A 23,345-nucleotide genomic window follows, 5' to 3' on the forward strand; every position below is an offset into this window, starting at 1 on the left:
CCCCCAAGTCCCAGGATCCTCTCAGATCTCCCCAGTTCACCCCGAGTCCCCAGTTCCCCCCCCCCCCACACTCTTGTGCCCCCCCCAGTCCCGTATCCTCTCAAGTCCCCCCATGTCCCCTGTGCCCCCCACGTCCACCCCGCGGTCCCAAGACCCCCCGCACCCTGTGTCCTCCAAGTCCCCTCCCAGTCCCAAGTTTCCCCGGCACCCTGTGCCCTACAAGTCGCCCCTTGTCCTCCCGCCAGCCCCGCCCGTTCTCCCGCCGGTCCCCGCCTCCCCTACTCACGCCCGCAGCAAGATCGCCCCCGTCTGCATGATCTGGTCCGAGGAGGCCCCTGCAGAGAGCGAGGCGCTCACCGGGGAGAAGCGGCCACCGAGCTCGGCCGCCGCCGCCGCCTCCCCCGGCCCGTACAGGCCGCGCCCCTCCGCGGGTCCCGCCAATCCCCCCACTCACCACCGCCCCCCGGGGGCGGGGCGGGCTCGCCGCCGGCGGCCCCGGCTCCGGGATCGGCTCCGGGATCGCCGCCGCCGCCGCCGCCGCTGCCCCCGCCCCGCTGTGCCGAAGCCGCCGCCGCCGCCATCGCGCCCGAAACACGTGGTCCCCGGCGGCGTCACGTGACACCGGCGGCGGGGGCGGAGCGCCCTTGTCACGTGATCGGGGGGCCGCACACGGGCGGGGCGGAGGGGAGGCCGCGCTCATCGCCACGCCCCCCCGCACTCGGCCCCGCCCCTTGTCCCGTCACTCATTGCTCGGTCCCGCCCCCCTCCAGCGCTCGGTCCCGCCCCCGCAGCCCCCCGGGACCCCCGGGGTCACCCCCCACTCCCCGGGGTCACACCGGGGGTCGTGGCCCCCACTGTCCGTGGGAGTCCCGGGGCGACGCCCCCGCGGCGCTTCCGGCGCCTCCCGCGGGGCCCGAGGCGGCGCCGCCGGACGGGGCGGGGGGAACCGGGGGCCCGGGGGGCGGTTCGGGCTCGGGGTGGGCTCTGAGCCCGTGCGTTTGTGACCCCTGTGCAGACATGAGCCCCAAAAGCTGCCTCGGCTGCACCAAGTGCTTCCTCTTCCTCCTCAACCTCTTCTTCTTCGTGAGTGGGGCTAGGCGGGGGGCTTGGGGGGCAGCGGGGAGAGCGGGGAAGTAGAGCTTGGGAGGGCAGGGGGGAGATGCAGGACGTACCGCCTGGGGGGACTTGGGGGACACGGGGAGATGGGGGAACCTGGGGCTGAGGGGACCCGGCTGGGGGCAACCATCTCCCAGTGTTTGTGGGCACTGGGGGTCCCGCATTTCCTGACCTGGGCTCCCCCCGGCCCCCCCCCCCCCCCCCCCCCCCAGTTCCTGGGCATCCTCCTCCTCACCTTCAGCTTTTGGGTCCTCTTCGATCGGCAGAGCTTCGCCGCCGTGCTGGGTAAGGGACCCCCAAAGTATGGGGTACCCCAAGACGTGTGGCACCCCGGGCTGGGAGGTTCCCTGACCCCCCCCCCACCGTGTCCCCCAGGGTCACCGCTGGTCAGCCTGAGGGTCTGGTCTTATGGCTTCTCTGGGGTCGGCATCGTCACCATGCTCCTGGGATTCCTGGGGTGCCTGGGGGCCCTCAAGGAGGTCAAGGTCATGCTGGGGCTGGTGAGTTGGGGGGCTGGGGGGGTCGAGAGGGGTCACGGAACTGGGAGGCGGCTCGGGTAGCTGTGCTGCAACTTCCTGGGGCAACCGCGGGGCCACGTGGTGCCACCACATCCTGCACCGGGGGAGCAGCAGCGGGGAGTGGGGGGACCCCTCTGAGCTGCCCTGGCACTGGGGAGGGGCTGGGGGGGAGATCTGGCTGACCCCCACCTTCCCTGTCTATCCCCAAAGTATTTTGGGCTCCTGCTGCTGCTCTTCGCTGCCCAGATCACGGTGGCCATCATCGTCTACACGCAGCGCGCCGCTGTGAGTGCAGGGGCGAACCCGGGGCTGGGGGGGACCCCGGGGTCGGGGGGCACCCTGGGGTCGTGGGGCAATGCTGTGCTGATCCCTCTCCCCAGCTGGCTACAAAAGTGGCCACCTACGCAGAGGAGCTGATCTGGGGCTACCCGGCCCAGGGACCACCTGGGGACCCCCACGAGAGCTGGGACGCTGTCCAGCAGCAGGTGAGACCCCCCCCAAAAGGACCCCAGAGCCACCCCATGGCCACCACACTGACCCCCTGCCCCTCCAGCTCAGCTGCTGTGGCTGGAAAGGACCCCAGGACTGGCACCACGACGATGACACCACCAGGGACAAAGACAGGGCCAGGGCCATCGCCTGCTCCTGCCTCAGGGCACCCAACAGCACCCACAGCACCCCATGGATGCTCCCCCATGGCCGCTGCCCCACAGCTGCCCCCCAGGACATCTTCCCCAGGGTGAGGCACGGGGGAAGCAGGGGGTCCTGGAGCTCCTTGGGGGCGCTCCAAGTGACCCCCAGTTGTCACTTTAGGGCTGCAAGGAGAGAGTCCAGACCTGGTTGGCCGGAAACCTGGTCACCATCGTGGGGGTTTGCATAGGCATCGGCCTGGGGGAGGTAGGGGGAACACCCTGGGGCCGGGGGCTGATCTGGGGGGGCCTGGGGGTGGTCGGAAGGCTGTGGGACCATAGGTTGGGTGGGCTGGGCAGCAGCTGGGGGGGGCCAGGGAGGGTTCAGGGGATGGTCCGTGGGGAGCCAGGAGGTTGGTGGGGATTCAGGGTGGCCAGAAGGGTCCGTGGGGGTTCAGGGTGGCCGGGAGGGGAGGTCAGGGATCCGAGGGGGTCCAGGAGGGCTGATCCTGCTCTCTGCTCCCAGCTCTCCCTGCTGATGCTGTCGATGTTCCTGGTCCGGAACCTGGACTCCCACTACGAGAAGCTGCTGCGGGGGCTCTGAGGGGGCCAGGGTGGTGTGGGGGGAAGCGCGGAGGTCTTTGTCCTTCAATAAAAGCCCTTGGGAAGCAGCGGAATCAAGAGGGGACCGGGAGGGGAGCGGGAACGCGCGGCCCGCGTGCGGCGCTGGGGCCACGCCCCTTCCCTCTGGCCACGCCCCCTTTCCTCTGGGCGGGAACGGCTCGCGCGAGGCCCCGCCCCTCTCCTCCGCCGTGAGGCGATTCCCGCCCCCGCCACCGGCTCCCCCTCAGTCCCGCGACGCTCCCGGGAGTCCCCAGAAAGCCTCGGCCCCTGGCCCTGCCCCGGGGCAGCGGTGGCACCGGAGCACCCTGAACACGATGGCTGCAGAAGTTCCCTGCGCCCCGGGCGCCGTCATCCCCCCGTCAGGTGCGGGGACCATGAGGGAGCGGGGCGGGGGGATGAGGCGCCGGGACCCTCCATAACCCATGTCCCCCCCTCAGCCCCTGCCGAGAGCGGCTGCTCGGACGAGTTTGCCCTGGACTGCACCTTCGCTGCCTGCGACCCTGAGCGTACAGGTAGCCAAAGCCCCTGGGGCCATGGTGGCCACAGCCAGAATCCCCCGAGATGGTCACCGCCGTTCCTGACCCTTCCGTCCGCCACAGGGATGGTGCAGCCGCAGCAGGTGGTGGAGTACGTGGCAGCGATGACGGGGCACAGCGGGCACGATGGGCGGCTGCAGGCACTGCGGCGAGCGCTGGACCCTGCAGCCGCAGGCACAGCGCTGGACTGGACCCGATTCCGCATGGCCATGGGCGCCTGGATCGCAGCGTGCCGGCAGGATGGGTCAGTGCCAAGAGATGGGGGCAGCGCCGGGCGCCAGCTGGACCCGTCAGTGGTGCTGACCCGTGGCTCCGTCCATGCAGGGCTGAGGAGCAGGACATGGCAACTGGTGACACTGGACCAGTGCCAGTAGGTGGGTGTTGGCACAGGAAAAGGGAGTCGAGGTGGCCCTGATGGGGACACAAACACAGTCCGCTGTGTCCCATCCCGCAGAGGACGACGGACATGCATCCCCAGCAGCCGCTGAGCTCCAGGGTGACAACACGGACATCACCACCCAGTAAGTGCCTGCTGTGGGGACACCCCATCATCCCTGGCTGTGCTCCCAGGAGCACCCCAGGACCAGTGGGTCTCCCCAGCAGCGCTGAGGCTGCGGGGCTGCGGAGCCGTGCCCGGCAACTGGCGGCCCAGAACGCCAAACTGCAGCGGGATGCGGAGCTGGCTGAGGAGCTCAACGCCCGCCTGGCTGAGGAGATTGCACAGCTCCAGACGCAGCTGCGAAGGTGCTCCCGAGGGGCTCCCGGGCATGGGATCTGGATCAGCATCCTGGGAATGCTGAAGCACCGTTTGCCCCTGGCAGCAGCCGGCAGGCGCTGGAGCAGGCCAGGGTGGCCGTCGATGAGCTGGACGACATGAAGGCCGTGGTGAAGCGGCTCGAGGAGGAGAACACCGAGCTCCGGCGGCAGGCACGGCACACGGTGAGAGGCTAAGCTGAGGTGCCGCGTAGTGTCACATGGTGTCACACAGTGTCCCCTCACGGCCATGCCCCTCCCCAGGAGAAGGAGCAGCGCAGTCTGTGCTCGCAGGCTGAGTGTCTACAGGAGGAGGTCAGCCTGGCACTGGGGGCTGCCCCAGCAGGGCAGTGCCACAGGGAACCCCAGCCCTGTTTCACCCCTGGCAGAACCAGCGGCTCCTCGCCGAGGGCCAGGGACTGCGGGAGCAGATCCAGGCGCAGGTGGCCCGGATGGACAGCCTGGAGGTGAGCGGTGGCCCAGTGGCTATGGTGGGCAGTGCTGGGGGCTGTGTGAGACAGTGACGAGGAGTCCTTGTCCACATCCCTCTGCCCAGGCCCAGCTCTGCCGTGGCACTGCCCTGCTCTCTGCCCGGGATGCAGCCCTTGCCCAGGTGAGCACTGCCCAGTGACACTGCCACCACCTCAGCTGTCACCAGGGCCACCCCCAGCCCTCTCCCACGGCCCCTCATGTCCAGGCCCTGTCCCACAGGCAGGGCAGCGGGCGCAGGAGCTAACAGCATCACTGGAGGAGTACGAGCGGATGGTGCAGGTACGGCACATCTGGCCTCGGTGTGAGCCCAGACAGCGGCCACTTGGCCACAGCGAAGCCCCGCGGTGGCCACTCTCTATGTGGGGGTCAAGGGCAGGGCCAAGGGCGGCAATCCCTTCTCCCCCCCAGGAATTGCGTCTGGAGACAACGCGGCTGCGGCAGCAGCTGGGCCAGCTGCGGGATGCCTGGGCCATGTACGTGGGGGACACGTGGGCAGGGGACATCCTCAGGATGCTCCGGAGTCCTCACCTCGGCATCCTCACCCTCCTCTGCCTTCCACAGGCGCCCGTGGTGCCCGCGTGGCCAGCTGGACATCCAGGCCACAGCGGCGACAGCGAGCCCGGTAAGAGTGGGGTCGGGGGGACCCTGCAGGGTCCCTTCAGCCACTGACCCAGAGGCTCTGCCCAGGGGACAGGGGACAAGGAGGAGGAGGAGGAGGAGGACACAGGGACAGTGGTGTCCGGAGGAGGAGGCCTGGTGTGGAGCAGTGAGGAGGTGGCCAAGGCAGTGGCCCCGCAGGCGCCATTGTCACCGTGGACGCCGCTGTCACCATGGGCTCTGGTGCTGCTGGCACTGCTGGCCCTGCTCTACCTCTTGCCCTGCCAGTGGCCCCAGCTCCAGCTGCACTACCGGAGCCCCCCGCCCCTGTGAGACCCCCAGTAAAGGCCAGTTGGGCACTACTTTGTCCACCCCACTCCATACCAGCTCCCCCAAACACTCGTCCCAGTCCGCCCAGTCTTCCCAGAGCAGGGTCAGAGTCAGGGTGTCAACATCAGCTTTATGGGCACTGCACGGGGCCAGGCTGGGCCCCCTCATCTCTCCGTCGCTCCGGGAGATCTCAGTGTAGCTCCCAAGGGCTTCCAGCAGGGAACTGGAGGGTCCCCGTCTCTCACCAGTGGCTCAGGCCAGCCTGGGCAGGGGCAGAGGGTGAGGACCTGATGATCCAGGGGCCTCCTCTGGCCCCCCTCAGGACATTCCCAGTGATACCAGTACGCAGCAGCCCTCCCAGTACCTGTGTCTGTCCCCAAGTACCACTCGGCCACTCAGGTCCCATCCTGCTCCAATGTCGGAGGTCCCTGTGAGGGCTGGGGGGGGCTGAGGGGAATGACCTCCCAGTGCTCCCCAGTGCTTCCAGTGTTCTCAGTCCTCCTCCCAGTGATCCCAAGACAGCCACCAGTGCTCCCAGTGTCCCCAGGACAATCAGCATCCACAGTGTCCCCAGTGTCCCCAATGCACACAGCACTCCCAGTGCCCCTCATGCCCTCACCACCCCCTGTGTCCCCAGGAACGCCATCCTCCCCAGTGTCCCCAGTGCCCTCGAGTGGCCCCAGTGTCCCCGCCTGGGCACAGGGTCTCCTCCACAGTACCCAGACCAGTGCCACCAGGCCCAGGGCCCCCCCAACTCCCCCCAGCAGCACCAGCCCGTGTCCAGCAGGGCTGGGGGGTCCCTGCCTGGCCCCCAAGGTCCCCTCGTGCCGCACTGCTGGGCTGATCAGCGCCGGGCCTGGGGGGAGACGGGGGTCAGCAGCTGCCCTAGGGGGTTACTGGGGTCCCTCAGGGGTCCCGGGGGGTACCTGGGTGGCAGCGCAAGCGGGCACAGCCAGGGAAGTGGGGGGGTCTCCCTTGCAGCCCCCCCAGGTGCTGCACGAGGGTCTCCAGGAGCTGCGACACATTCACCATCTCCAGCTGGACACAGCCCCGGGGGTCCTAGGGAGATGTCATAGGAGCCCCCCCGGGGGACCCCAGACCCCTTCTGAACCACCCTGGGAAATCCCAGGAATGCCCCAGAGCTCCTGCACCCCCCCAAAGTCTCCCAGAGTCACCCTGGACACTTCAAGGAACCCCCAGACCCCTGTGGGGTCCCCAGAGCCCCTCAGGCCCCCAGACTCACCTTGGCCTCCCCAGGACCACCCCATAACGGCGCACACCGAGCCTCCCAACTCCCCCTCCTTCCAGCACCCCCAGAGCCCCCCCCAGGGCCCCCCACCCACCTGGATGTGACACTCGGCTACGAAGTGGAGCTGGGCAAGGAGGGTCCTGAGCAGGGGGGCCAAATCCTTCCCTGCCACCCCCAACATTCGCTGCAGAGCCAGTGCCCCAAAGTGAAGCCCCCAGAGATCAGAGCAGGCACTGTCCTGGGGAGGCCGGGGCAGTTGAGGATTTGGAGGGACAGGGGTCAGAGGTGTCCGGGGCTGCAGGAACAGGGAGGGATTTGGGGGGGCACACGTGGGATTCGGAGGGTTCTCGCTCACCGGCTCCAGGTTGCTGGGCATCGCCACAGGGTAGTCGAGGAGCAGCCAGGGGGTCTGTGGGAGGGGTCAGGGGGTCCCCAAAAGCAGCCCAGAGGGCTGAGGAGGGCGCTCAGGGGGTCCCCAGCGACCCTTTGGGGGTGAAGGGTTGCAGTCAGGGGGTTTTCGGGACCCAGAGTGGGGCCTCCCCTGGGGAATGAGGGAGTTTGGGGGACGGCGGGGGAGGTGCAGGGGAATCTTTTGGGTCTCAGGGGGATCCGGGAGGTCCCGTGAGGATCCCGGAGATCGGGGGGCATACTGGGGTGTGCGGGAGGGTGTCCTGGGGGCGGGGGTCTCACCAGGTTGTTCAGGTGGGCGCTGAAGGTGCTGCTGATGGGGTTAAAGCCGAAGGAGCAGCAGCTGCTGGGGGTGGGCACGGCCAGAAGGAGCAGGAGCGGCACCTGGGGGTCACCGGGGGGGGGCTCTGGACGTCCCAAGGGGCTCTCACGGGGGTCCCAGAGGGGCGCAGGGACATTGTGGGGGGAGGGGAGGGGGTCTCCACTTACCAGAGCAGAGCGGGGGGGGGGCAAGTCCATCGCGGTGCTGAGCTGGGGATGGCGCACGGAGACCCGCGAGCGCTCCCGGAGCCACCCCCGGGACCCCCTCCGGGACCCCTCGGGCCGCGGCGGAGCCGCCGCCGAAAGCGAAAGCGGCACCGAGCCGGGAGGGGGCCCAGGAAACCCGAGAGGGCAGCGAGACGCCCTGAGCCTCCCCCTCCCACGCCGCGGACCCCGGGCTGCCCCTTCCTCACCCGGGGGACTAGCTCTCTCATCCCACGGGGGCTCCGGCGCTCGGGACCCCCCGCCCGGCCCCGCAGAGCTTTGGGTGCGGCTGCTCCGAGCGTGGGAGGGGGGCCGGGGCGTCCGGGCACGTGCAGGGGCGGGGCACCCCCAAAATACCCCCCCCCACTCCAGCCCGAGACCAACGCGGTCCCCCCCGCAAACAGAGATGTGACAGCGGCTGCGGATCGGAGCGGTTTATTGGGGCGGGGGTCGCGGGGCTGGGGGCACAGTGTGAGGTCTGAAATCCTCGCAGATTTGGGGGGTTCTGGGGGGCGTCTCAGGGAGCGCCCCCCGGAAGCCAAAGGCAGTGGGGGCGGGTGCAGCGCAGCTCCAGCTCCCGCTCGGCGCCGGGGGGAGGGTCCTGCCCCGGAGCCCCCAGGAGTCCCGCCGGGACCCCCCAAACGCGGGGGACGCTCGCGGCAGAGGCCCAGTCGCAGTCCTGGGTGGGCGGACATAAGAGGGGACAGATGGGGAGAGCTGGGGTGACGTCCCCCCGACCCCAAATCCCCACCACAGCAGCCGTCCCACGGCTTGGCACCCCCAAAAGGTCACGACGATCCGCCCAGTGTCCACCCTCCTTCCCCTGTGTGCCCTCCACTGTCCCCTTCCCCCGTGTCCCCACACTCTGTCCCCCCCCGCCATTTCTCCCACTGCCCCTCCACTCACCGCGTCCCCCCCGCAGAGCCACAGCCCGTCCGGGTGATGTCGCGCCAGGCGAGATCCGGAGCCCCGGGAATTCCCGGGAAGCACCGTCAGGACACCCCCCGGAAGCCCCGCGGCCACCAGAGCCTGGGGACACAGGGGAAGGGGGGAGCGTCACCGAGTTGGGGGGGGGGGTCCTGCGGTGAAGGAAGGGGACGTGGGGTGTCCTGGGGGGTTTCAGGGGGGCACATGATGGGGCACAGGGGGCACACGGGAGGTCCTGGGGGACATATGCGGGCTCGCGGGGGGAAGGGGGCATCACAGGTGTCAGCCGGGGGGGCAGCAGGGGGGTCCCGCGGTTCCGCACCTTCCGTAGCCGCTGTGCGGGGCCGGCGCCGCCAGGGGGCACCACCACCACCACGCAGTTTCCGAGCGCGAGCGCCGGGAGGAGGAGCTGCATATCCAATGGGCGTGGCCAGCCCCAGGCCACGCCCAGCACCCCCAGCGGCCGCCTCGCCAGCAGTGCCCGCCCCCCGGGCACGTCCTGCAGCGGGATTGGTCACGCCCAGTCAGAGGCCACGCCCAGTCACACAACACACGCCCCTTTTGCCCCAGCCACTCACCTCCCACCCCCTTAACCACGCCCACCTGCACGGCCCCGCCCGCGCGCTCCACGCGCGCCGCCCAGCGCAGCAGCGCCCTCTGCAGGCCCCCGGCCGTGTCGCCGTTGTCGCCGTCCTCGGGGGCCCCGCGTCCCCCCGCCGGCGCCGCCGACGCCCCCCGCAACACCCGGGCCCGCGACGCTCTCGGCAGCCGCCCCCACCTGCGGGAGTCGAGGGCATTGGGGACCGACCCCTCCTCCCCACGGGGGTCGGGGGACACCCCTGAAGGAGCCACCCACCCACCCTCGCACTCACCCCGGGGCAGCCCCGCGGGCCGCGGCCACGGCCTGAGCCAGCTCGGGATCGCCGGGGTCATCCACGGTCACCAGGGGGCTGCGACAGGGACGGGAGACAGGGGATCAAAGGGCATCGCCCAGGGGGGCACCGGGACCCCTTTGAGAGGAAGAATCGGGGTCCTGAGGGGCACACGGGATCCTCTGGGGGGACAGGATGGGGCTGGGACCCCCCGGGGGGGAAGAAGGGGGTCCTGGGGGTGTTAAACCAGGGTCTCAATGGAGTCCCGGTCTCAGAGTTCTTGTCCTGGGATCCCCTAATTTGGGGTTTCCATCCTGGGGAGGGGTCCCTGTCCCGTCAGGGGGTACCTGAGCAGCTCATCCACCTTGGAGGGCTGTTCCCAGGGGGGGCACCCGAATTCTCGCAGCGCCTGGAAGGAGTGCAGGGGGGGCAGAGCCCATCTGCAACAGCACAGGACCCCCCTCCCTGAGGAACCCCAAAACCCACCCCACTCCCCCCTAAACCACTCAGGACCCACACCAGGACAGCTCGACACCCCTCCACCTTCTCCAGGACTCCCTCAACCCCCCCAGACCCCTCCCAAACCGCCCAGGAGTCCCACCAGAGCCCCCTCGGCAGCCCCCACCTCATCCAGGTCAGTGTCTGCGGCCCCCCCGGCGCAGCCCCCGCTGGGGTCCAGCAGGTCCAGGGCGTTGAGCCACACCAGCCCCTGGGGCAGCCTGCAGAGGGGTCAGCACTCAGTGCCCAGCGGTCACTCCTGGGCTCAGGGCTCAGCGGGGCTGGTGGTCACCTGTCCGCCGTGTCCAAGGCCACGGTGATGTCCTGGGCCCAGACGGCAGCGGCCGCGGTTTGGGGCAGGGCTGATGCCAAGGCCACGGCCTCCGTGGGGCCACGCACGGACAGCAGCACCAGCAGTGGCCCTGGGGCCTGGCAGGGCAGGGGACACTCAGAGGAACCCCAAAAGGTGCCCCTGGGCACCCCCCCACCCCAGGTCACCCTGGGGCACCCACCGGCTCCCGCAGGCAGCGCGAGGTCGGGGCCACCCCCGAGATCAGCGTGGGGGGGTAGAAACGACACCCCCCCTCCGGCAGTGGCGGCAGTGGAGCCTGGAAAACCTGGGCAGAAAAAAACGGGGGTCCCAACAAGGCAGGGACCCTCAGAGTGCCACACAGGGCATCCCCAGACTGCCCCCGAGGGACCCTCAAAGGTCCCCACAGCTGGTCCCAACATCCAGGAACCCCCAAACCCACCCATGACGGAGAACCCTGATGTCCAGGAACCTCCAAATTTCCCCCCAGGAGACACCTCAAACTCTCCCCCCAAGGGACCCCAATGTCCAGGAAGTCTCAAACTCAACCCCAAACACCACGTGCCCCTCCCCACCCTCCCAACCCCTTTGTGCCACCCCGATGTCCCCACAGCCACCCCACCCCGGCCCCCCTTTGTGTACCCCCTCACCTGAGCTCCTTCCTCCCGCGCCTCCTGCACCACCCCCTCAGGCGGGCGGGTCCCGGGGGGCAGCGGCCCCACCTCCGTTTTGGGGTCCGTGGGGTCCCCGAGCCGCAGCCCCCCAAGCCGGGCCCACAGCCGCCGCTCCAGAGCTGCCACCACCGCGTCCTGTGCCAGCACCACGCACCCCCCCCACGGGAACTGGGACACGGAGGAGGCACATCAGGGACACTCCAGCGACTCCCCTGAAAAACTCACAAACCTCCCCCCAAGAGAAACCCAAAAACCTCCCGAAAAGCCCACACAAAACCATCCCAAAAAAAGAGAACCTTGAAACATCCGCAAAAGCCCCTCTCAAAAAAAACCCTGAGAAACCGCCAAACCTCCACAAAAACCCCTGAAATGCCCCCCACAAAAGACCTGAAAAGCTCCCCAAAAACCCCCCGGGACCCCCGCAGCCCCACCAGCGCTAGGGGGGCGGCGGCGGTGGCGGCGATGGCGGCGGCGGCGCTGTCCAGGTCGGCCGAGTCCAGGACGATGACAACGACGCGGCCCCCCCGGGGACCCCCCAGGCGCGGTCCCCGGCACGGGGACCCCCAAACCAGGGCCTCCAGCTCCTCCTGGGGGGCAGGGAACAGACAGCGCGTGGGGACACACCCAGGGACCCCCGAATTGAGGCGGGGGGGGTGAGAGGAGGAGCCCCAGCTCCCCTCCCTCCGTCGTTGTCACCTCCCCTCGCTGTGACACCGCCGTACCTGGGGGGCTCCCAGGAAGGTGACAGAGGTGACTTCGGGGTGGGTGTGCAGGGCCCGGCACAGCCCCGGGGGTCCCGCCAGGACGTTGAGGACCCCGGGGGGCAGCGCCGCCCCCTCCCCGCTGAGCTCCCCCAGCAGCAGCAGCGGTGGAGCCGCGGCCGGAGGGGAGAGGACCAGAGCCGTGTTCCCTGCAGGGACACCCCAAAACTGCTGGGACCCCCCAGAGGGACATCAGGACACCCCAAAGCTGCTGGGACACCCAACAGGGACATTGGGACACCCCAAAACTGCTGGGACCCCCCAGCGGGACATCGGGACACCCCAAAACTGCTGGGACCCCCCAGCGGGACATCGGGACACCCCAAAACTGCTGGGACCCCCCCGAGAGGGACATCGGGACACCCCAAAACTGCTGGGACTCCCCAGAGGGACATCGGGACACCCCAAAACTGCTGGGACACCCAACAGGGACATTGGGAAACCCCAAAACTGCTGGGACCCCCCCAGAGGGACATTGGGACACCCTAAAATAGCTAGGACACCCCACACGGACATTGGGGAGCCCCCCACACCTGGACCCACCCTTGTCCCATGGCTCTCCCCCTCGTTCCTTGAAGTGCCAGCTGTCCCCAGGGTCCCCAAGCGTCCCCCCCAGCACTCACCCATGGCCAGGAGTGGCCCCAATTTCCAGAGCAACGCTGGCAGCGAGCAGGGACCCCCCAGGACCACGGCCACCACCCCTGGGGGGACACACGGGGGGTCAGGGGACACGGGGAGGGGACAGGGGACACTGTGGGGACAAGGGAGACTCACCCAGCGGGGTCCAGCCCTCCAGTCCGGGGGGCCCGAGCTGGGCCCCCGCCGCGGGCACCTGGAGCAGCCGCAGCCCCAGGTCCAGGTCGGCCCCGAGCGTCCGGCAGAGCGGCCGCCCCCCGGCCAGGGCCAGCAGGGCCCCCATGGTCCCCCTGCGGTCACCTGCCAGCGTGGCGGCCAGCCTGGGGGCACCGGGGACACCGGGGGTCAGTGGGGACACCGGGGGACACAGAGGGGACAGCGGGGGGGCTCAGAGGGGTTTCGGTCCCCCGCAGGTTGTTATTAGACACAAAGTAAGTACGTAAACGTTTGGTAAGTTTAAAGGTTAAAAAGAAGAGCGTTTTATTTGAGTATTTGATATTTATAGGCTTTTAGAGGTGATTGTGGGCTGGAGGATGGAATCACTGCTTTTCTAATCACACTGGTTAAGCTAACAGTTTATTAGCTTACTTTTGTCACAAAGAAGAACATAAAACAATTATTATTTATGTGAACAGTGTGTGAGAAGTCCAGTACGAATATGTAAAGAGATCAGAAGGTTGAAGTTGTTTTATGAGAACTTTAAGACTCTTAAAAGAACTATAAAAGAAAACTTAATACTTTTAAAAACTGACCCCGGGGTCAGCCAGGGTCACCTGGGGCCACCTGGGGCCACTGGAGACAGAGGGGACAGGGACAGGCCAGAGGTCACCCGAGGGACGCAGAGGTCACTGGGGGTCACGGGGTCACTCACCGGGTCAGGCGCTGCCCCCGCTGGGGCCCCCCCAGCCCCGCCCAGGCCTCGGCCGCCGCTTTCGCCGCCGCCACGGCCACGGCCACGTCCGAGCTGTCCCCGGCCGGCACCGTGGCCACCGTCCGGCCTGGGGACAGACAGGGCATGGCAGGGGCTGGCCGTGACCCCGAACCCTGACCCTGACCCTGACCCCGAACCCTGATCTCAGTCCCACAACCCCGCCCCGATCCCTGACCCCAGTCCCTGACACTGGTCTGGACTAGTGACCCCAAATCTGTGACCTTGACCCTTGACCCCCAGCCCTGCCCCATCCCTGTCCCCTCCCTGTCCCCTCCCCTACCGGTGGTGGCCTCCTGGCACTCCAGGCTCGTCCTCCCCGCTGCTTTCAGCCACGTTCCGTCCACAAAGTGTCCGAGGCTGCGGCCGTGGGACTCCAGCCATGCCTGGGGGGGTGGGGGGGACACCCCTGGGCACCCCCGGCCCCAGCAAAGCCCTCCCCCACCCTCACAAATGACCTTGGGGCCACGGGGGGACTTTGACCCGGACTCACCCCATGGAACCCTGGGCCCCCCCCGTTACCCCTCCAGTCCCAGGAACCCTCCAGGACCCCCAGGACCCCCCAGTGCCCCCCAGGATACCCCCATCCTCACGGGACCCCCAAAACTCACCCCAATCCCCTCCCCATGCCTCTCCCGGCCCCATTATTTCCCTCGGGACCCCCCCCCGACCCCCTCCCAGTTCCTAAGGAGACTCCCAAGAGCCCCTGAAGACCCCCCTGAGATTCTCAGGGCCCCCCCAGGACCCCCAGAGCCCACCCAGGGCGACCCCCAGATCGCCCCTCACCTCTCCTGGGTTGATCTCGCCGGGGATCGGCCCCTCCTCCATCGTGGCGAAGATTTCGGGGACCGGGGGAGCCCCGAGGGCCGCCAGAGCCGCCATCGCCGCCGAGGGACCACTGAGACGGGGCGGGGTCGGACAGAGCGGCCCCGAGAAACCACCGAGACGGGGCGGGATGGGCCAGAGCGGCCCCGGGGCAGCACCGGGGCCGGGCCGAGTTGGACAGAACGGCCCCGAATGACCATCGAGATGGGGCCGAGCTGGACAGAACGGCCCTGAATGACCATCGAGATGGGGGGGATGGCCAGAGCGGAACCCCCCGCCCGACACACCCCACCTCCCAGGAACCAGCGAGACGGAGCGGAAGCGGCCAGAGCGTCCCCGCGTAACCATGGAGACAGGGCCCCGCCGGGAGCGGAAGTGACGAGCGGTAAAGGCGCGGTGAGCGCGGCCCAGGGGGTCAGAGGAGTTCGGCGGTTTCGGGGGTCCCGAGGGGTTCGGGGGATTCCGGAGGGGCTTTGGGGGCCCCGAGGGGTTCCCAGGGAGGGTCCTGGTGGCCCCGGTCCGTCCCGGGCCTGGAGTGGCGGTGTCCCCGCGGCTCCTGCCCCATCCCGCTCCCTCAGGCCATGGCGGACCCCTCGCTGCTCTCGGCCGAGCTGGAGGCGGACGAGGAGGAAGAGGCAGCGCTGCGGCGGCTGCTGCTGCAGGTGGGTCCCGGGCGGGGGTCCCGGTGTCGGTCCCGTTGCCGCTGCCGGTTCTGAACCGCTCCTCCTTCCCGCAGGTGACCCCGGACCGTGAGGAGGCCCCGCGCCCCGGCCCCACCCGGGCGGTCACCCCGCAGCCGGGTACGGGGTGGGGGCTTCGGTGGATTTTGGGGAGGGTTCGGGGGGTCCCCACCGCCCCCTGACCGCCCCCGACCCCGTGTCCCTCCGCAGGGCTGTGCGTGAAGACCCGCGCGGGGGGGGACAAGGTGTTCGTCAACGTCTGCCACTCGCCCGAGGTGCCGCCGCCGCCCCCCGTGTCCCCCCCGGGCCTGCAGAGGCTCCTGCGGGAGCCCCCCGGCCCCGACGGCGGCTTCAGGATCCCCATGAGCCTCGGGGAGCCGCACGCCGAGCTGGACCGAGGTCAGAGACCCCCACGGAGCCCTCCCCTCCCCTCCCCTCCGCTCCGAACCCTCCCGGATCTGCTCCCACCCCGCAGGAGGCCGTGGCTGCACCGCCTATGACGTGGTGGTCAACTCGGGCTTCTTCAGGACGCTGCAGGTGAGCCGGGCCGGGGGCCTCGGGGCTCCGGGGGGCTCCTGGGGGGCTCTGACCCCCGTGGCCCCCTCAGGCCGATCCGCTGTACCTCGAGTTCTTCCTGACCGTGGCCATGGAGGGGCTGTCGGAGAAGTACGGGGTGGAGCTGGAGCTCACTGGTGAGACTGGGGGGGGCGCTGGGAGAGCTGGGGTGCGGCTGGACCCCCCCTCCCCCCCGTGACCCCCCACGACCCCCCCAGGCTGGCGCGTGCTGCGGAACAGGAAATTCCTGGGCTCCATCTCGGCCCAAAACATCCGGGCCCGGCCCCGGCCCCACATCCAGGAGCTCCCAGGGTGAGTGGGGACCCCTGGGACCCCTCCCCAAAATCCCTGGGGCCCTCCCGACCTCACCTGCGCCCCCCCTGCAGCCCCCCAGATCCCCCCCAGTTCGTGGTGGTGGCCGAGCCCTCAGCCCAGGAGCCGCAGGTGCTGCAGGCCCGGGTCCACCTGCCCCAGGTGGTGAGTGGGGCAACTGGGGAGAACTGGGAGGTGCTGGAGGGGGCAACTGGGGAGAACTGGAAGGTGCTGGGGGGGCAACAGGGGAGAACTGGGACATGCTGGGGGGCGGCAACTGGGGAGAACTGGGAGGTGCTGGGGTTGGGTTATGGGGTTCCCCTGATTCTGGGGGCAGTTTGGGGGGGCACTGGGGAGAGGTTGGAAGGCTCAGGGGGCAGTGGGGGGTGGATGGGGGGAGTCCCGTTATCCTGGGGGGGCACTGGGGCGTACTGGGGGCTGTGGTAGGAGGGGTTTCCACGATCCTGGGGAAGGTGGGGGAACAATGAGGGGTCCCCTAAAGCCTAAGGAGGGGTTGGGGGGCGCTGTGGGCGTGTTCTAACTATGGTCACGCCCCTCTGGGCCCCGCCCAGGAGGGGGCGGGGTCTCTCTGGCTGGGGCTGAGCGAGGAGCGGCTGCTGCTGCTCCGCCCGCCGCCGCCGGGGGGCGCTGCGGCCGAGAGCGGCGCGGGTCCGCCCGCCCGCCAGGGGGCGCTGCTGGAGCTGGGGCTGCCCCTGCCCGCCGACCCCGCGCGGTGCCGCGCGCGCTTCCACCGCCGCTCCAAGGTAACCATGGCAACCGCGGGGCGGGACACGCCCCCCCGGCCGTGGGACACGCCCCCCCGGCCGTGGGACACGCCCCCCCGGCCGTGGGACACGCCCCCTGGTGAGCGCGTGGCGCCCCCTGCAGGTTCTCACCGTGACGATGCCGCTGCGGGCCTGAGGGACGAGGGACCCCCCGCGGGACCCCCCACCCACCACGGGACCCCCCGAGAGCTCCCAGGATCGCTCTGGACCCTCCCTGGGATCGTCCGGGACCCTCCTGAGTCCCCCAGTCTGGGATCGTCCCGGACTTCCCCTCAGGGACCCCCTTCAGGGGGTCTTTTGGGGCCTCCCCAGGATGCTCCTGGACCCCCTCAGGACCCTCTTGGACCCCCCACCTCAGGATCGTCCCGGACTTCACCTCAGGGACCCCCTTCAGGACTCTCTTGGGGTCTCTTTGGGGCCCCCCCGGGCCCCTCCTCCCACCCTCCACATCCCCCCAATGCTCCCCTTAATCCCCCCTGCCCCCCATCTTTTTTTGTACGAAACCCCCCAATAAAAGTTAAACCCGCAGCCCGTGGTGGGATTGGCCAAGGCCCCCCCGGGGCGGCTCAGCCCACGCAGGGGGGGATTGAGGGGGATTTAGAGCTGAGCCGGGGCCGGGGGGGCCGTCCCAGAGCTGAGGAAGAGCCGAGAGGAGACACCAGAGGGGTCGGGGGCCTGCGGGGAGGGAGGGAGGGAGGGGGGGACACCCCCAGCTGACCCCCGGGTGTCCCCGCGGGGGGACAGAGGTGTCGTGGTGGGGGGGGGTTCCCGGTGGTCCCCCCGGGGTCATGGTGCCCTGAGCCAGCATGGAATTCAACAAGGAGGAATTCCGGCGGCAGCTGGGGGCCGGGCTCGGCCGCCTGCACAGGTGAGACCCCGAATTTGGGGGCACGGGGACATTGGGGGGGGGGTCCTGGGGGGTCAGGCTTGAGGGGGGAGGTTGGCACCCGGGCCGGTTGTGGCTTTGTCACCTTAAAAATACCGCGAGAGCCCAGGGGGAATTTGGGGTCGGGTCGCTTGCTGGGGTTTTGGGGGGTTTTGGGTGCCCCTCACACGTGTGTGCGCGTCCCCCCCCCAAGCCCACTCGTGTCCGTGCCACGCGTGTCCCCATCGCTGTCCTCGTCCCCTCCCCGGCGCCGCCACCACGGGGGATTTAGAGGCTTTAATCTGCTGCCAGCGGCGCTGCGGGGGGGACACGGGGGGACCTGGGGACACGGCGGGGGACACGGGGGGACGTGGCAGGGGGACACGGGGGGACCGGGAGACATGGCGGGGGACACAGGGGGGGACACGGGGGATGTGGCAGGGGGACACAGGGGGACCGGGAGACATGGCGGGGGACACAGGGGGACACAGTGGGGGGACACGGGGGGACACGGGGGACGTGACCTGGGGACACAGCGGGGGACACAGTGGGGGGACACGGGGGGATGTGGCAGGGGGACACGGGGGGACCTGGGGACACGGCGGGGGACACGGCGGGGGACACGGGGGGACCTGGGGACACGGCGGGGGACACGGGGGGACGTGGCAGGGGGACACAGGGGGACCGGGAGACATGGCGGGGGACACAGGGGGACATAGTGGGGGGACACGGGGGGACGTGGCAGGGGGACACAGGGGGAGAAGGGACACAGGGAACATGGTGCATGGGTTGGAGACAGGGGACACGGGGGACATGGCCGGGGGACACGGGAGGACCTGGGGACACGGCAGGGGGAAAGGGACATGGAGGGATACGGCAGGGTGGAAGCAGGGGGACACGGGGGACACGGCAGGGGGACACGGGACATGGGGAACATGGGCAGGGGGAAAGGGACACGGGAGGCTCGGGGGGCGGGACTGCAGCCCCCCGCTGACCCCCGCAGGTTCCTGGAGCGGCGCCAGGATGACCCCGAGAGCCTGGAGCTGAGCTCGGGGGGCGCCCCCCCGAGCGCAGCGCGGCCCCCGGTGCTGGACTGCACCTTCTGCGGGCTGCCCCGGCGCTACGGCATCGCCATCCTCTGCGGCATCGGCTTCTGCATCAGCTTCGGCATCCGCTGCAACCTGGGCGTGGCCGTGGTCAGCATGGTCAACCCCAGCCACGGGCAGGTACGGGGGCAGGAGTCACCTGTGGGGTCACCTGTGGGGTCAGGAATGGGGTCAGGTATGGGGTCAGCATGGTCAACCCCAGCCACGGACAGAGAGCATTAATGGGCTCCAGGTAAATTAATTAATTTATTAATTTATTAATGGGCCTGGGCAGGTAAAGGGGCAGCAGGGCTCAGGGACAGGTCTGGGGTCACCGCGGCAGGGGGGACAGGTCTGGGGTATCTGCAGGACAACGGACACAGACAGGTGTGGGGGGAGCACACCTGCACAGGGCGTGTCCCCCCCCGCCCCCCGCTGACCCCTCCACGGCCTCCCCCAGCACGCCCAGTTCAACTGGGACCCCGAGACGGTGGGGATGATCCACGGCTCCTTCTTCTGGGGCTACATCGTCACGCAGATCCCCGGCGGCTTCATCGCACAGAAGTTCGCCGCCAACAGGTGGGTGTGGCCCCGGGGGCGGGGCCGGCCCTGCAGGTGGCCCCAGGGGGGTGGCCGTCACCTGCGTGTCCCCTCCCCAGGGTGTTCGGGCTGGCCATCGTGTCCACCTCGGTGCTGAACATGCTGATCCCGTCGGCCGCACGCACCCACGTCGGCTGCGTCATCGCCGTGCGCGTCATGCAGGGGCTGGTCGAGGTCAGGGCAGGGCAGTTTTGGGGGTGTTTCAGGCGTTTTTCAGGTGTTTGAGGAGATCACCTGGAGGGCTTGGGGGGTTTGGAGTGGTGTTGGGGTGTTTTCACATAAATACGAAAGGGCAGGAGCGGTTTTGGGGGGTTTTCGAGTGTCTTTGGGGTGTTTGGGGACATTTCATGTTGATTTTCGGGTGTTTTGGGCTGCTGTGAGGTGTTTTTAAGGTGTTTCTGGGTGTTTTGGGCTGCCGTGGGGTGTTTCAGCAGTGTTTTTGGGCTGTTTTGGGATGTTTTTGTGGTGTTTTCGGGGTGGTTTTGGGGTGTTTTGGGGTGTTTCGGGGTGTTTCTGGGTGGATTTTGGTATTCAGCTACTGAGGTTGGGGCGTGGCCATTCCTACACTCTCACTGGCCAGGGCGTGGCCGGGGGGCGTGGCCGGGGTTGGGTGTGTCCCTTGGTGTCCCTGGACCGTGCCCATCAGGGTGTGGCCCGGGTGGGCGTGGCCCGTGCTGACCCCGCCCTTGTCCGGCAGGGTGTGACCTACCCTGCCTGTCACGGCATCTGGAGCAAGTGGGCGCCGCCCCTGGAGCGGAGCCGCCTGGCCACCACGGCCTTCTGCGGTACCGGGGGCTACCGGCGGGCTCAGGGGGGCTACCGGGGGGGCTGGGGGGTCACCACGGCCTTCTGCAGTACCAGAGGCTATCGGGGGGCTCAGGGGGGCTACCGGGGGGGCTGGGGGGCCACCACGGCCTTTCTGTGGTACCGGCAGGCTCGTACGCGGGGGCGGTGGTGGCCATGCCGCTGGCCGGGGTCCTGGTGCAGTACACGGGCTGGAGCTCCGTGTTCTACGTCTACGGTGAGACCCCCGGAAACCCCCCGGGACCCCCAAAACCCTCTGAGACCCCCCCGGGACCCCCTGGTGACCCTTCCCAGTGTCCCCAGTGCCCCCGGTGACCCCTCCCAGTGTCCCCAGTGCCCCCAATTCCCCTCTCCGTGCCCCCGGTGAGCCCGGTGCCCCCCAGGCAGTTTCGGGGTGCTCTGGTATCTCTTCTGGGTGCTGGTGTCCTACGAGAGCCCGGCGCAGCACCCCACCATCTCCCCCGAGGAGCGCAAGTACATCGAGGAGAGCATCGGCGAGAGCGTGGGCAGCAACCCGCTGCTGGTCAGACTGGGAGCACTGGGAGCACTGGGACGGGCACTGGGAGCACTGGGAGGGGCACTGGGAGCACTGGGATGGACACCGGAGGGTTACTGGGAGCACTGGGATGGGCACTGGGAGCACTGGGACGGGCACTGGGAGCACTGGGACGGGCACTGGGAGCACTGGGGGGGGCACTGGAGGGTTACTGGGAGCACTGGGATGGGCACTGGGAGCACTGGACGGGCACTGGGAGCACTGGGATGGGCACTGGGAGCACTGGGGGGGTCCCTGGGGGTCACCAGCAGTCGGGAGGAGGTCACAGGGGGCAAGGGTCACTGGGGGGTCACTGGGGGGTCGCTGTGACCACCTCACCTGGGGCCACCGAGGCCACCAGCAATGTCCAGGTGCTCCGTCCCGTGGGAACTGGGGCTGGACCCGGGCTGGGGGTGGCGTGGGGGGCACTGCCACCGGTCAGCCGGTCAGTGGCCATTCCCTGCCCACAGCTGGCCACGCCCTGGCGCCACTTCTTCACCTCAATGCCCGTCTACGCCATCATCGTGGCCAACTTCTGCCGCAGCTGGACCTTCTACCTGCTGCTCATCAGCCAGCCCGCCTACTTCGAGGAGGTCTTCGGCTTTGAGATCAGCAAGGTCGGGCCCAAAAACCCCCACAAAACACCCCAAAAAAACCCACAAAACACCCCAAAGAACCCACACAAAGCACCCCAAAAAACCCACAAAGCACCCCAAAAACCCCACAAAAAAAACCCCAAAGAACCCACACAAAGCACCCCAAAAAAAACCACAAAACACCCCAAAAACCCCATAAAAAACACCCCAAAGAACATCATAAAAAACACCCCAAAAAAACCCACAGAACACCCCAAAGAACCAACACAAAACACCCCAAAAAAACCCACAAAAAACACCCCAAAAACCCCAGGAAACGCCCCAAAACGCCCCAAACCCCGTCCCCGGCAGGTGGGGCTGCTGTCGGCGCTGCCGCACCTGGTGATGACCATCGTGGTGCCCATCGGCGGCCAGATCGCCGACTTCCTGCGCTCGCGGGGGCTCATGTCCACCACCAACGTCCGCAAGATGATGAACTGCGGCGGTCAGCGCGGGGACACCGGGGACACAGGGACACGGGGGGACAGCGGGGGACAGAGGGGACAGCAGGGACATGGGGGGACAGCAGGGACACAGAGGGGACAGTGGGGGACAGAGGGGACAGCAGGGACAGCGGGGACACGGGAGGACATGGAGGGGACAGTGGGGGACAGAGGGGACAGTGGGGAAACGGGGGGGGACAGCGGGGACATGGAGGGGACAGCGGGTGACAACGTCCCCCCACGCAGGGTTCGGCATGGAGGCCACGCTGCTGCTGGTCGTGGGCTACTCGCACTCGCGGGCGGTGGCCATCTCCTTCCTGGTGCTGGCCGTGGGCTTCAGCGGCTTCGCCATCTCCGGTGGGGACAGGGGACAGCGGGGCGGGGGCTGGGGGGGGGTTCGTGTGGGTTTTTGGGGTGCTTTGTGGGTTTTTTTGTGCGGGATTTTGGGGTGCTTTGTGGGTTTTTTTGTGGGGGATTTTGGGGCTGCTTTGTGGTTTTTTTTGTGGGGGATTTTGGGGTGCTTTGTGGGTTTTTTTGTGGGGGATTTTGGGGTGCTTTGTGGGTTTTTTTGTGGGGGATTTTGGGGTGCTTTGTGGGTTTTTTTGTGGGGGATTTTGGGGTGTTTTGTGGGGGTTTTTCGGGGCGGGGGACGCGCGGGTGACACGCAGGCGACACTTGTGTCCCCTCCCCGCACCAGGGTTCAACGTGAACCACCTGGACATCGCCCCGCGCTACGCCAGCGTGCTCATGGGGCTGTCCAACGGCGTGGGGACGCTGTCCGGCATGGTGTGTCCCCTCATCGTGGGGGCACTGACGCGCCACAAGGTGCGGGGACAACGCGGGGACAGCGGGGGGCATGGGGACAGCGGGAGGCAGGGGGGGACAGAGGGACAGAGGGACATGGAGAGACAGAGGGACATGGAGAGACAGAGGGACATGGAGGGACGTGGAGGGGACAGAGGGACATGGAGAGACAGAGGGACGTGGAGAGACAGAGGGACGTGGAGGGGACAGAGGGACAGAGGAATGTGGGAACAGAGGGACGTGGAAGGACAGAGGGATGTGGGGACAGAGGGACATGGGGGACAATGGCACCTGGGGGGACACAGGAATTTTGGGGGTCGCGCCGGCCCCCTGTCACTCACTCTATGCTTAGCCCCGCACACTTTCGTTGGCCCCTCCCTTTTTTCAATTTCCCGCCCTTCCCTTGGCCGCGCCGCTTTCCCGCGCTCCCCATTCGTGCCCCTCCTCGGCCCCGCCCCCTGGCCGCGCGGCGGGCGCTGATTGGCGCAGACGCGCGAGGAGTGGCAGTGGGTGTTCCTGATCGCCGCGCTCGTGCACTACGGGGGCGTGGCCTTCTACGGCGCCTTCGCCTCGGGGGAGCCGCAGCCGTGGGCGGAGCCGCCGCGCGAGGAGGCGGAGCCACTGGCGCCGGGCGGCGACGAGGAGGAGGAGGAGGAGGAGGAGGGCGAGGAAGGAGGAGGAGTGGGGGGACCGCCGGGAGGGCCCCCCGCCAGCTACGGGGCCACCGGCACCACCCCGGCGCCCGGGACCCCGCACGGGTGACGCGGGACGGCCGCGGGGGCGTGCTGCGAAGGAGAGACCCCCGCCCCGAGAGCCCCGGGGAGCGCCGAGAGCCCCGGGAGCCCCCGGCCCCCGTCCCGAGGGCACCGAGAGCCCCCGGCCCCCGTCCCGAGGGCACCGAGAGCCCCCGGCCCCCGTCCCGAGGGCACCGGGGAGCCCCCGGCCCTTGTCCCGTGCACCCGAGAGCCCCGAGAGCCGGGGCCCCCCCGCTGTACATATATAAATACAAGGAGCGGCCGCTGGAGAGCGTGCAG

The 23,345-nt window shown here is 68.8% G+C and overlaps 6 protein-coding genes across 14 annotated transcripts; 4 read left to right on the top strand and 2 right to left on the bottom strand.

The window, feature by feature from the left end:
- Positions 1–667: 667 nt before the first annotated feature.
- CD37 (CD37 molecule) lies at positions 668–2,935 on the top strand. Of its 3 annotated transcripts, none has more exons than XM_053968390.1 (8): positions 672–1,083; positions 1,383–1,401; positions 1,492–1,616; positions 1,845–1,919; positions 2,015–2,119; positions 2,188–2,373; positions 2,448–2,531; positions 2,790–2,935. In XM_053968390.1, exons 1-8 carry the CDS (start codon positions 1,018–1,020, stop codon positions 2,865–2,867), a joined length of 738 nt encoding a protein of 245 aa, XP_053824365.1. In that variant the 5' UTR covers positions 672–1,017; the 3' UTR covers positions 2,868–2,935. The 3 variants fall into 3 exon arrangements, with proteins under 3 accessions (XP_053824366.1, XP_053824365.1, XP_053824364.1); XM_053968389.1 differs by having other exon boundaries at positions 673–1,083; positions 1,329–1,401; XM_053968391.1 differs by lacking the exon at positions 1,845–1,919 and having other exon boundaries at positions 668–1,083; positions 1,329–1,401.
- On the top strand, positions 2,894–5,739 carry KASH5 (KASH domain containing 5). Its single transcript, XM_053968382.1, has 14 exons — positions 2,894–3,250; positions 3,325–3,399; positions 3,487–3,667; positions 3,748–3,797; positions 3,878–3,944; positions 4,024–4,167; positions 4,245–4,362; positions 4,441–4,491; positions 4,566–4,643; positions 4,733–4,789; positions 4,888–4,947; positions 5,077–5,141; positions 5,230–5,290; positions 5,356–5,739. Exons 1-14 carry the CDS (start codon positions 3,202–3,204, stop codon positions 5,596–5,598), a joined length of 1,299 nt encoding a protein of 432 aa, XP_053824357.1. The 5' UTR covers positions 2,894–3,201; the 3' UTR covers positions 5,599–5,739.
- On the bottom strand, positions 5,712–8,012 carry FLT3LG (fms related receptor tyrosine kinase 3 ligand). Its single transcript, XM_053968392.1, has 6 exons — positions 7,742–8,012; positions 7,535–7,636; positions 6,939–7,253; positions 6,522–6,654; positions 5,960–6,002; positions 5,712–5,857 (listed from the first exon to the last, which is right to left on the bottom strand). Exons 1-6 carry the CDS (start codon positions 7,769–7,771, stop codon positions 5,848–5,850), a joined length of 633 nt encoding a protein of 210 aa, XP_053824367.1. The 5' UTR covers positions 7,772–8,012; the 3' UTR covers positions 5,712–5,847.
- Positions 8,013–8,196: 184 nt separating this feature from the next.
- ALDH16A1 (aldehyde dehydrogenase 16 family member A1) lies at positions 8,197–14,268 on the bottom strand. Of its 3 annotated transcripts, XM_053968380.1 has the most exons (17): positions 14,170–14,268; positions 13,667–13,769; positions 13,327–13,453; positions 12,594–12,775; positions 12,443–12,520; positions 11,781–11,968; positions 11,490–11,645; positions 11,035–11,226; positions 10,587–10,691; positions 10,367–10,503; positions 10,202–10,295; positions 9,924–9,985; positions 9,577–9,654; positions 9,308–9,482; positions 9,027–9,203; positions 8,684–8,806; positions 8,197–8,456 (listed from the first exon to the last, which is right to left on the bottom strand). In XM_053968380.1, the coding sequence occupies exons 1-17, from the start codon at positions 14,263–14,265 to the stop codon at positions 8,295–8,297; spliced, it is 2,235 nt and encodes a 744-aa protein (XP_053824355.1). In that variant the 5' UTR covers positions 14,266–14,268; the 3' UTR covers positions 8,197–8,294. The 3 variants fall into 3 exon arrangements, with proteins under 3 accessions (XP_053824355.1, XP_053824354.1, XP_053824356.1); XM_053968379.1 differs by lacking the exon at positions 9,027–9,203; XM_053968381.1 differs by lacking the exons at positions 8,197–8,456; positions 9,308–9,482 and having other exon boundaries at positions 8,689–8,806.
- Positions 14,269–14,442: 174 nt separating this feature from the next.
- PIH1D1 (PIH1 domain containing 1) lies at positions 14,443–17,068 on the top strand. 5 transcript variants are annotated; one of them, XM_053968383.1, is made up of 10 exons: positions 14,443–14,622; positions 14,787–14,870; positions 14,945–15,008; positions 15,099–15,287; positions 15,364–15,425; positions 15,496–15,580; positions 15,662–15,755; positions 15,830–15,920; positions 16,328–16,519; positions 16,644–17,068. In XM_053968383.1, exons 1-10 carry the CDS (start codon positions 14,443–14,445, stop codon positions 16,674–16,676), a joined length of 1,074 nt encoding a protein of 357 aa, XP_053824358.1. In that variant the 3' UTR covers positions 16,677–17,068. The 5 variants fall into 5 exon arrangements, with proteins under 5 accessions (XP_053824358.1, XP_053824359.1, XP_053824361.1 ...); XM_053968384.1 differs by having other exon boundaries at positions 15,830–15,917; XM_053968386.1 differs by having other exon boundaries at positions 14,443–14,604.
- Positions 17,069–17,309: 241 nt separating this feature from the next.
- Positions 17,310–23,335, top strand: SLC17A7 (solute carrier family 17 member 7). Its single transcript, XM_053968393.1, has 12 exons — positions 17,310–17,408; positions 18,409–18,631; positions 18,951–19,069; positions 19,150–19,264; positions 19,788–19,875; positions 20,025–20,111; positions 20,278–20,417; positions 20,900–21,046; positions 21,377–21,509; positions 21,754–21,864; positions 22,205–22,332; positions 22,801–23,335. Exons 1-12 carry the CDS (start codon positions 17,347–17,349, stop codon positions 23,071–23,073), a joined length of 1,626 nt encoding a protein of 541 aa, XP_053824368.1. The 5' UTR covers positions 17,310–17,346; the 3' UTR covers positions 23,074–23,335.
- The last annotated feature ends 10 nt before the right edge of the window (positions 23,336–23,345 follow it).

The sequence above is a fragment of the Vidua chalybeata genome, chromosome 34 (assembly GCF_026979565.1).
Source record: "Vidua chalybeata isolate OUT-0048 chromosome 34, bVidCha1 merged haplotype, whole genome shotgun sequence".
NCBI classification, from domain to species: domain Eukaryota; kingdom Metazoa; phylum Chordata; class Aves; order Passeriformes; family Viduidae; genus Vidua; species Vidua chalybeata.

Coding starts and splice junctions, on each gene's coding strand:
- FLT3LG (XM_053968392.1), bottom strand. CDS start 7,771: ATGGACTTGCCCCCCCCCCGCTCTGCTCTG. Junction 7,637..7,741: donor CCCCCCCCCGCTCTGCTCTG/GTAAGTGGAGAC, acceptor GGTGACCCCCAG/GTGCCGCTCCTGCTCCTTCT. Junction 6,655..6,938: donor TAGCCGAGTGTCACATCCAG/GTGGGTGGGGGG, acceptor ACATCTCCCTAG/GACCCCCGGGGCTGTGTCCA.
- CD37 (XM_053968389.1), top strand. CDS start 1,018: ATGAGCCCCAAAAGCTGCCTCGGCTGCACCAAGTGCTTCCTCTTCCTC. Junction 1,920..2,014: donor TCTACACGCAGCGCGCCGCT/GTGAGTGCAGGG, acceptor CCCTCTCCCCAG/CTGGCTACAAAAGTGGCCAC. Junction 2,532..2,789: donor TAGGCATCGGCCTGGGGGAG/GTAGGGGGAACA, acceptor CTCTGCTCCCAG/CTCTCCCTGCTGATGCTGTC.
- PIH1D1 (XM_053968383.1), top strand. CDS start 14,443: ATGACCATCGAGATGGGGGGGATGGCCAGAGCGGAACCCCCCGCCCGA. Junction 15,009..15,098: donor GGCGGTCACCCCGCAGCCGG/GTACGGGGTGGG, acceptor GTCCCTCCGCAG/GGCTGTGCGTGAAGACCCGC. Junction 15,426..15,495: donor GCTTCTTCAGGACGCTGCAG/GTGAGCCGGGCC, acceptor TGGCCCCCTCAG/GCCGATCCGCTGTACCTCGA.
- KASH5 (XM_053968382.1), top strand. CDS start 3,202: ATGGCTGCAGAAGTTCCCTGCGCCCCGGGCGCCGTCATCCCCCCGTCA. Junction 3,945..4,023: donor AACACGGACATCACCACCCA/GTAAGTGCCTGC, acceptor GGGTCTCCCCAG/CAGCGCTGAGGCTGCGGGGC. Junction 4,168..4,244: donor CTCCAGACGCAGCTGCGAAG/GTGCTCCCGAGG, acceptor TGCCCCTGGCAG/CAGCCGGCAGGCGCTGGAGC.
- ALDH16A1 (XM_053968380.1), bottom strand. CDS start 14,265: ATGGCGGCTCTGGCGGCCCTCGGGGCTCCCCCGGTCCCCGAAATCTTC. Junction 11,646..11,780: donor CCTTCCTGGGAGCCCCCCAG/GTACGGCGGTGT, acceptor CCTGCCCCCCAG/GAGGAGCTGGAGGCCCTGGT. Junction 8,457..8,683: donor GGCTCTGCGGGGGGGACGCG/GTGAGTGGAGGG, acceptor CCGCCCACCCAG/GACTGCGACTGGGCCTCTGC.
- SLC17A7 (XM_053968393.1), top strand. CDS start 17,347: ATGGAATTCAACAAGGAGGAATTCCGGCGGCAGCTGGGGGCCGGGCTC. Junction 18,632..18,950: donor TCAACCCCAGCCACGGGCAG/GTACGGGGGCAG, acceptor GGCCTCCCCCAG/CACGCCCAGTTCAACTGGGA. Junction 19,876..20,024: donor GGCCACCACGGCCTTCTGCG/GTACCGGGGGCT, acceptor TGGTACCGGCAG/GCTCGTACGCGGGGGCGGTG.